The sequence below is a fragment of the Ambystoma mexicanum genome, chromosome 10, assembly GCF_040938575.1.
Source record: "Ambystoma mexicanum isolate Mex_15411 chromosome 10, UKY_AmexF1_1, whole genome shotgun sequence".
NCBI classification, from domain to species: domain Eukaryota; kingdom Metazoa; phylum Chordata; class Amphibia; order Caudata; family Ambystomatidae; genus Ambystoma; species Ambystoma mexicanum.
Window position 1 is genome coordinate 619,663,278 of NC_090932.1, and position 12,283 is coordinate 619,675,560.

Below are 12,283 nucleotides of genomic sequence, written 5' to 3' on the forward strand. Positions count from 1 at the left end.
GTTCCGGATCTGCTCACCAGAGAGAGAGGCGCCATCCTTCATCACGACCCGGGATCGCTGAACCTGAAGGCTTGGCTCCTGCAGCCTTAGAGTTTGGAGTTTGGTGATTATGAGTTGCCAGCAGACTGCAGGGAGGTCTTCGCCAAGGCATCATCGACTTTGAAGTCCTACAGCCATAAGTCAAAGCGTTTTGCTACATGGTGCCGGTCGCAGAAGATTACCCCTCTGAGAGTCACGGCTCCTCAGATCCTTCTATACTTGTTTCCCTTGGCAAAAGCTGGACAGGCTCACGCATCCATCAAGGTACATCTGGCGGCCATTTCCCGCTACACTAGGTCCCTGGGGAGATCCTTCCTGTGGTCCCACAGACTCGTCAAGGAGCTTCCCAAAGGCTTTTTCCAATCCTTCCCACCAGTGAAGGGTCCTGCCTGCGTGTGGGAACTCAACCTAGTTCTGACAAGGCTCATGGGCCCCCTTCGACCATATGCATCAGGCCCCACTCAAGTTTCTCTTGTAGCAGACAGCTTTCCTTGTGTCCATCACCAAACGTGTAGGTGAGATCTAAGCCCTATCCTGCAAGCAACCGCACCCCTCTTTCATGCCGAAGGTTCTGTTGGAATTCCACCTCAAAAGGTCTTTGGTGTTGCCTGTTTTCTTCCCGAAACCTTCATCGCCGGTGGAGAGGGCCTTGCACTCGCTGGATGTTGCTCGTGCTTTAAAGTTCTACGTAACGCGCAGAAAGAGTTTTTGGAAGACTTCTCAATTGTTTGTGAACTTTGGTCCTGTGAACACTTGGAAGGCCTTGTCCAAGGTTTCCATCTCAAGATGACTCTCCAGCTGCATCATGCACGGCCGTCAGTTGGCGATCCGACCACTGCTGGGCCATCCGAGAGCCCACTCCACCAGAGCGATCGCTCCGACAACGGCGTTCCTGTCTGGTGTGCCCCTGCTAGACATCTGCAGGGCTGCTACGTGGACTCCCAAGCACACCTTCATAAAGTTCTACTGCGTCGACAGGGATTCCAGGGAGGAGTCCAGATTTGGCCAAGCAGTGCTACACAACTTGTTCGCTTGCCGTGAGTCTGTTCCAGAGATAAGAGTTCTTGCTGCTGTTGAGCCTCGCCACCTCCCGTGGTTGTGTAATGTTGTTCTGCTGTGTATTCCTTATTCATGAGCATGTGAACCCATGGCAGACCCCATGCTGGAGAAGGTTTAAGTTACTTACCTGTAACTAGTTCTCCAGCATGGGTTTGGCATGGATTCACATGCGAACCCTCCCTCCGGCCCCTCTGCAGCTCTTCTTGGTCATACTGCCACTTTATGTGCTTATGAAATCTGAAGACGGCCACCAGAGGCGGGGCTTAGGGAGAGGACTGTCATTGGATTGGGGCAGTATGAACCAGAGGTCAGTGATTGGTTTAGAGGAGAAATACAGTTTTAAAGTGAAACTGTGTTTTCTTTTACGAGGATTCCCAGTCTGACAATGGAGAATAATCATGAGCATGTGAATCCATTCCAGACCAATGCTGTAGAAAAATAGTTACAGGTAAGTAACTTAAACCTTCAGTCCATCACCTCATCATTTTGTCAGCCCTAACTTGGATGACACCTGAGCCAAGATTTAACCATATGCATGCAAATACATGCAGGCGAATGGCTGGTATTTTCATGCATGTTCTAGAGTAAAGTGCTGTAATTGATCAGGCGGTGAATAAAAGTACTCCACCATTGGAAACCTTGGCCAGTGCCTTGACCAATATGTAACTCATCATCATCTGTATCCATGCACCGCATCTGAGAACGGTTCGTAATTGAATACCCTATTTTTGGGTAAAGTCGAAATGCTGTATCTCCCAAGGAAATGTATGAAGAATGTCACTCCGTTGCTGTTCGAATGACTCAAAATAATTATTTTAATGCGTCTCAATTACGCATGATTAATCACCCACGTGAGGCACATACCTTATTGATGTAACTAGTTAATCCACCATTGCTGGTTGAATTATGGACTATGGAAAAAATAAAGAGGGAACCAATATTATAATGCCTCTGTCCTACTATGACTGTTACAAGGCCATAGAGGATGAAGTCATTTTAAAACCAGTATCGGCATTTTAGAATTCTTGAACGCGTCTCCAATACTCGTGCTAAGGCACCCACCTGAGGCACATAGCTGGTTCTTGCACCTGGTTATTCCGCCAGTGCGGGATGATGAAGAACTGCGGAGAAACCAAACCAATATTGAAATGCCTCCGTCCTGCTAAATCTGTTACAAGGCCATAGAGGCTGAAATCATGTTGTTCACCCTGTATCAGCATATTAGATTGACACTCACCTATACTATGTTGCCGGGTGGCTGCACAGCGTTATCTCCTGACTGATTACGCTGATGTAGTCATTATATTTTAACGCATCTGAATTGCATTTTGCATTATTAGTCATGGATTTGGACTTTACAAATCTGTGCAGTTTTTTTTCTTCACTTGGGCCCTTATTTTGAGTTGTGCACCGCAGAAACGAGAAAGTGCAAATCTCCACCATTTGAGTGATAGTGGGAAGACCCACCTTAACACAGAGCGCCATTCGTGCTGTACATAGTGTTGGTTACGCTGCACCCTGCAGTCACGTTGGAACAGGGCCGGCCTTGCACCCTGCAGTGCCGTTCGAACAGGGCCGGCCTTAGCAGCAGCAGCGACCTAGGCGATTTGCAATGCATCAGCACCCTATTGTTATTAAATGGCCCTGCCCCGCGGGCGCATTTAATAGCAAAAGGGTGCCTGCTGCGCCTTCTCCCACTACGCCCTCTCGGGGGGGGGGCCCTAGAAAGACTCCCTCCGAGCTTGCGTGGTAGGGGGCTAATGGCGTCCTGGTGAATCACAATAGTGTGTCTTACCACTCAAACCTGCGCTCCTGTTGTTCCTTGATTTATCCGCAGCGTTCGACCTGGTGGATCATAAGACACTCAGCCACCGTCTCTCCTCTGCAGCTAACTTCTCCCCCAAGGCCTATGCTTGGATCACCTCGTTTCTTCAGGAAAGGGTTTTGAAAGTATTCTCTGACACAGCATGTGCCCACCCAAGCAGCATAAAATTTGGGGTGCCACAAGGCTCCTGCATAAGTGCCTACCTTATATAACTTATTCACGAGGCCACTGTTCAACATTCTGGACGCCTTGGGCATCTCATACACCAATTATGCTGATGACACCGAGGTGCTTATCCCCATCGCTGGTGATTACGAGTCCGACATGAACACCATCAACTCCATATACTCAACTATCCAAACCTCGATGGCAGAAAACTGGCTATGCCTCAATAGTGAGAAAACCAAATTCTGGTGTATTTTTGGACTTCAGCCTTACCATGAACAGTCAGGTCAATGCGATTGCCTCTACCTCAGCATACCACTCTAAACTTCTCAATGCAGCCAGACCCTTCCTCTCAGAACAGAACTGCCTCACTAGTGCACGAGCAATCATTGGATCACGATTGGACTATTTTAATGCCCTCTTTGTAGGGACATCAGGCAAAAATATTTCCAAGCTCCAAATGGTAGAAAACAATGCCCTTAGGGCTGCCACTGGTATTAACAAAAAGGACCATATCTCTGAGATCAGGAAACAGATTCACTGGCTTCCTTTTAAAGAGAGGATCGTCTTTAAAACTCTTGCCCTTTCGCACAAATGTGCTCATAATCCGACACCTCTCTACCTGGTTCAAAGAATAGCCAAGCCAATCTCTGTTAGACCCATCAGATCGGCCTACACCAATCTAATTGCCACCCTTAAGACCCGGAGAGTTCGAGCAGGAGGCACTAGCTTCCCCACCCTGACCGCAACATACTGGAACACTGCCCCGCCACATCAGGAGGATTGACTCACGCTTAGCCTTTCGCAAAGCGATAAAAACTATGTATAACATAGCAATTCCTGTTCTTGTTGGTACTACCGTATGATACTTTAAATTTGTAAACACCTATGTATGTATGTATTTCTACTGCATTCATTGTTAGGTTATATGTATTTTGTAATTATGAGCGATGCGTGCCTCTTGCACCATTTTCTTTTTTCATGTATCCCAAGGAATTCCTATTGTCAAGTTGCCCGCTTTTTGTAACCCTGAGCAACAACCTTGAACCAAGCCTTCTTAAGTGTAACCAAGACAATTTCATACAACAGCGCCTCAATGCCTTTGGGCTGTAGTGCGCTTTACAAATTAAAATAAATAAATAAATATCATGCATTTCTTTAACATAAAGCTCAGCTTCAGCAATTATCTTAATGAAGAATGCAGTACCTTTTGCAGTAATGCCGGTAATCATAGTCGTATATTCTGTAAATGATATTATTTTAAATTCAACCTATAAGACATTGAAATATGCATAATTAATATTTTAGTTAAATTAAGTGGTTGGTTGTTTTGAAACAGGTTTGTTCCTTATTTTTGGTACTGTAGGTGTTCTGCTGCATGGCAGTTCTTCAGGACAGACCTTCTACAACAATGCAGGTAAGGAATTTGTTAATTTTCCTATGATTTAAATATGATCAACACAAGAATTCTAATTTCATTAAAGACATAGATGCAAATATTATGTTTCACTTTCTTAACTGAATCTTTCATTAGAGTACCACATTTTGTCACAGAAACTGCATTCTTAGCAAAGCAAGGGTCTTTTGTAGTTTCAAATGTATTTGAAACGGTATACCACCCCTTTGTATTACATACATGGTTCATCATCAAGGAGACCAAGAGGCTGACACCACAACATTGTACTCGTATATGCTGCTGTCCTTATACGTTATTTACTATATATGCCTGCACTATATGGTCAGTGGCATATATGTTTGAGTAGGCCTTGCTAGGATTCAAACCTATTACGGGCAGAACACACATTGACCCAACAGTGAGCACTTAACCCACTGAGCTATTTTACCAGCTATTTATCCTTAAATGTGCATACTACAGCAATTGTTAATGTGTTGGCTATGGGGGTTCCATGTCCTATTAACATAACTCTTATTAATACAATGCTTAGAAGCAGCAGGGATATGTCATGGCACACTAGTAAACCTGATAATTGTAGTGCTATATTTTTTTTAAAAGGACTCACGAGGTTGGTGGGTAGATATTCTCATAAATGTTTATTTTTAACTGCACAATTGATTCTACAGCATATTGTGTCACAATTGGATAGCTCAGAGAGTTAAAATCAAATGGCTTTTTGGGTACAGCTCCTTGTCTCGGTCAATGTGGGAATCTATGCCCCTGTAGCAAAAGTCAAAAGCTGCCACCCATTAATATATGCACAGTAAGTGAACATATCTTAAAGTGAAATATACACATTGATGCTGGCAAAGTATAAAAGGTGCCCACCTTTTAAACCCAACAATTTATAATAAAATAATCCAAGGAAAACAAAATCCAAACAGGAAACGTTTGCTTTGATGACACTTGCCCTCTCATCTTTACCCTTCTCACCCCCACGTTTGGCTTTCAACAATACTCTGGTTGTTTTATAAAGAGAACTTGAAAAGTACACAACTTGAAAAGTACACAAACAATAGAGTAAACAGTAGAGTACTCACACACATATAAAACCATTGTAGAAATATGTTAGGCAAAATATTTACAATTCTGGCATATGTGTGACTCAAAGCCCACTGTTTCCTTGACCAGCAGCAGTCGATGAAGTGTTTGAAGGGCTGGACAAAGACGACTGTGGTCAAACCTAATACAAATGAGAGAGGTTAGTGGTGCTGGTCAGGGTTAACTTGGGCCTGAGCTCATTTACACTAAGGGCATTGCAAGCCCTGTGGGTTACGTTGTGATTTGGCTACACCAAAACCATGGCTCGTTCATTAAGGGCCTTATATAAACTTTAAAAAGGTGTGTGTAAAAGTAGTGTGAAAATGCTACTGTTAGAGAGGGTGTGGAAACATGGTAACAAATTAATAGTTTTGCAAACCCACTGAAGCAATTTCAATGACATGTCTACAGGATTGTTCTGTGTAGGTAGATATGTGTGTTTTATTCTTATATGTGCCTTATATACAGTAACATTAAAAAAAAGACCAAGGGAACTCCATGAAACATTGCCACAAGGTAATTCCTGGTACAATATATGATTTATATATTATATCCAGTAACAGCAATTGTTCAGACAATGCTTTATTTTATTTATTGCATTTGTTACTTGCCCAAACCCTTAGGTATCACGGTGAAATTACAGGCAGTGTATAAAGTACATTTGTTGAATAGGCCAATATGGCGCATTTACAGTGGTATTTACAGCAAAGCAGTGGTACAGTTCAAGAAAAGATATTTACAACAGGGATGAAGTAACATACAAGAGTACAGCTATATACAATAGTCAGAGGTACAGCGCTGCTACAGTACTATTTACAGCAGGTATGGTGGTGGTTTTTATTGGAATTGGTTAAATAACCAGATTTTTAGCAATTTTAACCTCATTTTTGATAATGAGGGGGAGGGAGTTCCAATGTTTGGGGGTTAGATATTGGAAGCTACTGCTCCCAGCTCTGTTATTTTTGTACCGCAGCATTGCTAGAAGTGAAAGGTTATTGGATCTTAGGGATCTAGTAATTTCTTTTTTACCTATGGCGTGGTTCAAATAGATTAGGGCATTGTTATGGAGACATTTGAAAGTGATGCAAAGTGTTTTGAAAACTATTCTAGCTTTGTGGGCAGCCAGTGGTGGTCTCTTCTGGTCTTGGAGATATGATCAAATGTACTTATTCCGAGGGCAGCTCGTAGGGCTTTATTTTCTATTAGTTGTAATTTATTTAGGTTCGAGGTGGATGTGCCCAGTAATAATACATTGCAGTGGTCGAGTCTAGATAAAATCAACGCCCTGGCCAAGGTAATGCAATTGGTTGGGGTCAGGAATTGGCGGCTTAAGGCAATTAGTTTGACGGTGTAAGAGGTAGAGGATGAGAGAGAGCTAATGTGTTTGGTCATTGTGAGGTTAGCGCATAAGTAGACTCCTAGAGTTTTTACATGTTTCAGTACCGGTATCATAGTGCCATCTATGTTAATGGTGGACTAGTCTTGATGAAGTGCACCTATTTCAGATTGGGAGCCCACAATGAGAATCTCTGTCTTCTCATTGTTGAGGTAGAGGCTGTTTAATGCCATCCAATTTTGAACTATTGCATAGATTTTGTTGATAGTCAGAGTATCTTGGGTGTAATTCCCTGAGAGTGGGATGAGGATCTGGGTGTCATCTGCAGAGTTGGTGTAGATGACACCTGTATCGTCTAAGGCTGATAAGATAAGTGCACATGATTTAACTACTTGCGCTGGGACGGAGTCTCCTTTGCAATTAGAGGCTTTGAGTTTGGATATGGTGTCCAACACTATTTCTTGGGAGACTGAAGTGAAGTAAAAGAGGGGGTTAGTGTTCTCATTTGAATTCAGGAAGTGGTTGTCCGGGGCAGATTTGTCCACTAGTAGTTGCTTTTTGGAGTTAATTTTGTTTTGGAGTAGGTCGATCTTAGCAGCTAGGGTGTCTTGAATGATAGTGCACCATTCTTTGCTGGAATTTGTGGAGTTAGTGGCTGGGGCGGGATTTTCCAGTTCTTTTAGAATTGAGAACAGTTCTTTTGAATCTTAAGCAGCATTACTGATCCGCGCGTTGTGGGCATTCGCTTTGTAAGTGATAATGGCTGTTTTATAGGATTTGTTTGCTACTTGGAAGGCTTTTTTAAGACTCTGTGGTGGGGTGTTTTCTGAAGGCATGTTCGAGGGCACGTTTAGTTCTCGTAAGTAAAACTAAATCATCATTGAACCAAAAACACAGTCGTTTGTTGGAGCGTTTAGTTTTGGTGGTAAGCATTTAAGTGTTTTCTGCACAACCCTGTGTGTGCTCCCTGCTTGTAGCATTTGCATGATGCACATTGTTTACTCATGCACACTCTGTGTATGATTCATTATAATATAATATAGTAATCATAGTAATCTGTTGATAATATCAACAGATTAGTATGATTATTATTACCCCAGCCCGTCAAATATTAGTTGCTGCAATCCAAAGATAGTTTAGGGTCACAGGTTTTAATCCCAGCTTTGCCAACCTACTCAGCCTTTTATCCATTGTAGGTCAACAAATACATGGGATGAATCAGTAGTGATTCCTCCCAGAAACCTGGCCTGGGATCATTCTCAGGTGGCCAAGGAAAGGCAGACGCTTCCTGATCCCGACCCTGGGGGTGGCGTACTGCGGGAGGATCACATGCAGGGACTACAGGCCAGGAAGTCTGGGAAACCCCCCCTTCTTTAACCTTCCCTGTATCCCCGTGATCCCAAACTTTTGATGGCTATTTGCCAAACAGCAGAAATCTAATTTTGTTGTAAAAGACAACAAGTCCCATAATCCCATAAGTACTGGGATGAGGAAGAGGACTGAAGAGTTGTGCTCTAGCAGTAGTCAAGCAATTAAGCCTAACATCCCACACCTGAAGGAACCTGGAAGGCATATAAGGCCCCCTCAAATGCATGTAATGAGAAGGAGCTGGAACTGTGAATGGAGTACGTGCAGTAGTAGCAGAGGCAGAAAGAAGAAGGCACAGTGTTCGCAAACCAAGCAGAAGTGGGAGAACGAGAGGGACGTTGGAACGTGGATGCAGCAGTGCTTTTTCTGAGAGGGTCCTGTTCCCCCAAATTCAGAGGTGCAGAGGCTGCAAAGCAGAAGGCATGCTGAATGCTGCTTTACCTTTGTCAGCCTGATTGCAGTGGTTGCCATGCAGGAAACGTGCCAGAGACCGAGACGAGGAGCTGTTGTCAAGCTGTGGGTCTCGGGAGTGAGAGGGGCCCCTTAATCGAGTGGCCAGGCTGGTGACGCCTTCAGCGAGGAAGGGTGTGGGTCCTAAGTGACACAGAAGCAGTAGAAGTTATGCAACACGTGGAAAGAGGATCACAGAAGACGGTGAGTCAATCCTAGCGTTCTGATTCCTTGCGTAAGCACTTCTGGCAATATCCAGCTTAATGTTCATTTGTGTAGAAGCAGAAACGAGCTGAAGTTCTTCGTTGAGTTTCTAGAAAGGGGACAATGGAAAGTAGCACTTGCCTGTGATCAGAAATATCTCTTATACTCGTGTTAAAGAAAACGCTGCTGAAAGCCATTGTTAAATCCTTGAACTTTATGAAGAAGTGGTTGCGTGGCTCTCATTAAGCAAAACGAACGGTGCAAAGTCATTGTTGAACCTTTAAACCTTGTAAAACTTGAGCAGAGGTAGGTGCATGTGTCTAATTTCGTTCTCCAAGTGAAGAGTGAACTTGACTTCTTTATTCACATGAACAACCATTGTTCATAAAAGAAGTTGATTGTTTAAACATTGTATCTGCAGTTGGAGAAAGCGCACGCATTGTCCAAGCCAAGAGTATTCCCATATTGAGATTGAAAGCAGCTTTTCTCAAAGCCAGAAAACATCCTAGCAATCACTGTGATCCCAATAGAAATTCAACCTTGGCTAGGATACAAGTGTGCATGCATTCATTACCTGAAGCCAAGAGAGGGGCACCAAGGCTTCTGGGTAATTATTTTGGCTAACAGTTGGCAGAAAGGTGAAGGCAAAGTTGGGGACGGGAAACTTGCTTCTTTTAAACATTGTTTGAAGTTGACACAACCTATGTTGCTAGAGACTGGGGGAGAAAGAGATAAGGGTGTCCCAGAAGCAAACACAGGTTATTGTGGCAGATCGACAATAGAGGCAAAGAGGCTGCCCCTTTTTGAAGAGATATTCAGAGGAAGAGTGCCTTACATATTTTAAGGTGTTGCAGTAACTTAAAATGAAGCTTGTCAAAATATGTCTTGAATCACATAATACTGAAGCTGTGGTAGTATATCTGGTTGTCAGTGGATGCAGAACTTCAGTAGTACAAGTGAAGTGGAATGCTATGAGGCAAAGAAGAAGGTCCTCATGGTAAATTCTAGTAGAAATGAAGTTGTTGAAGTACAAGCAGCAGCACTCTGAAGACATCTTGACAAATATACCTATTGTGACTCCTAATCTTGAAAAGAGACATAATAACTGTTAACCAAAACTGGCATTTTGCTAACATTTCTAGAAGTGGTATTTCTTTTGAACTGTATAAAGTCTTCTTGGATAACTGGAGGTGGTGGCAAAGCATTGTGGCTGGGAATAACATTGATGCTATTCTGAGGAATTGGAAAGTCTTTATTTTACCAAGAAGAGCGTTGTTGTTGTGGTAACTTTGGTTAACAAAACTTTACCTTGGCATTGAACCTTCAAGAACCGAATTGAGACTTTGATACCTATGTCAAGTTCCTTATTTCTTTTGATAAACATTGAAGCTGAATTCACCTTGAAACCTGGGGAAGGGAGTTCACCCAGGTTACAATAAAGTTATCAAGAAACTGTGAATATCATTGTTGGTGTTGATTGAATTGTCATATATGTTTTCCTTTGTATTTGATGTTTAGTGCGAGGGCCAGACATCTTGTGTTAGAGTGTTTCCCTTTAGTTTTGTTAGGAAGGGAAATCCTCAGAGTAGGGATCGTGAGGCATTTTGATATAATATTAAAGTTCAATAAAAAAAAAAATATATATATAATATTTACTTTGATAAAATGGTATGTTTTGAACAATCATCAAAAGGTCCGCCTCACATTGCTGTCTCCTCACATGCAGTAGAAGTAAATCAGGCAACACTTGCATGAAGTAGCAAAACTGCTGTAGCCGTTACCATGTTAGCATGTTATGTATTTCTTTGCTATGAGGTGGGCTTTCCTATTCCACAGCTGTGCAGAAGGTATTTGCAGTGTTTGTGGACATTGCATGGATTAAAATAACTAGAAGTGCTTCTTTAGTTTAGCCCTTCTCTTTAGAAACCTTTAACGTGATGCCTCATAGTATTTCGGCTAAGGTTCTGTTTATTGCTTTCAATTGCTACACTTAGCTCTACTACCAATGTTTAATTAAATATCTAACGGTCCACTATGTTTTTATCCATCAAGGACTAACCCCTACCCCCAACCCCAAAAAGCTCAGTTTTTCCAAGCAAACTTACAGATTGAAGGGGATCAGTTAGCCAAGGGTTTTCAGTGATACGAAAGAGGCTGATAAAGTGTGTTGAGCACAGGGATAAGAGAGATTGTCTGGAGCCAGTGGCCTCATGTTTCAGATCACACCACCCTAGAGCTAAGGTCTGAATGCTTCCGAGTGCCTGACAGCCATGTGCTCGCAACACGCCACTATAGTACTGTGGACTCTATAAACAAAAAACTACCAAGACTATCAATTCACTAACAGGATTTCAGGTCACTAAGCGCTACTGATTCACCTTTTGTACCCCGCTCTGCTCTCCGTGCATGGGCTCTGCTCTTGCACACAAGGCTTAGAGCCTCTACCGCTGTCCCTCCATCTCACTTCTCCATACCATGGCCCGCCCGGGGTACACTCATTCAAGTCCTAGCTTTCTCCCTTTTCCCTCAGCCTCCATCTGTCACAAGATAGAGGGAGACGGAGAACAGCAAACTGAATACAATACAGGGGTGGCTCCAGTCTAGCCGTGGTAGGTGATGGGGAGGGGCAGAGCCACATACAGTAGTATTTTACTACTTACCAGTAAAACTGCTTCTGTCTCGCAGTCACAGGGCCTCGGCTGGCTTAGAGACTCTGCATCAATGGAAGATGCTGCTGCTCTGGTTCTCATGCACCCACAAACTCAATGATACAATGTGAATCATTTCTTTTAATTCTGTTACTATGCAGATCCTCCTGTCTGCTGTTGACACTACACTGTTTGGTGGGTAGTATCTGGCTGTTTGCACGGACGTCAGACAAGCTCATGACTGCTTAGCAACGATGAGCTTGAAACACTCGAGTCCAGGCACAGTGGTGCCACGCCCGGCTCCCAGGCAGGCATCATGGAGCTTGCGCTTTAAAAAAAAGGTTTGTTGCTTTCAACTAGGGACCGTTGTTGAAAACAAAAAAACTATTTTAAAAAAATGCAAGCTCCAATCCAAAGTTCATAGGGAAGATGCCAGGGATTGCAGTCTCAAATGACGTCCCTGGGTGACAGAGTTGTTTGTTTGCGGCAGTTGGTTCATATGACGGATGTGTGGGTTGTGTATTTGTGTGAGGTTAGACTGGCATGTTAGTTCCTGTGAGGTATGTATGGGGAATGCTGGAAAGGAGCGAGGAGCAGGGATGGTTAGTGGTTGGTAAGGCGTGGTTGTTTTATTGTTGGGACCAGCATCTTTGCTGTCATTAGATGGTCTCTGGTCCCTGGTGATATTGCTG

General features: G+C 43.3%; 1 protein-coding gene across 12 annotated transcripts in view; it reads left to right on the forward strand.

The window, feature by feature from the left end:
* RHBDD1 (rhomboid domain containing 1) overlaps positions 1 to 12,283 on the forward strand; it is a 723,897-nt gene that overhangs the window by 328,057 nt on the left and 383,557 nt on the right. For all 12 annotated transcript variants that reach the window (XM_069618187.1, XM_069618194.1, XM_069618189.1 and 9 more), the window contains one exon: positions 4,455 to 4,505. In XM_069618187.1, coding sequence (XP_069474288.1) covers positions 4,455 to 4,505 — 51 coding nt within the window. The remainder of the gene's footprint in view (positions 1 to 4,454; positions 4,506 to 12,283) is intronic.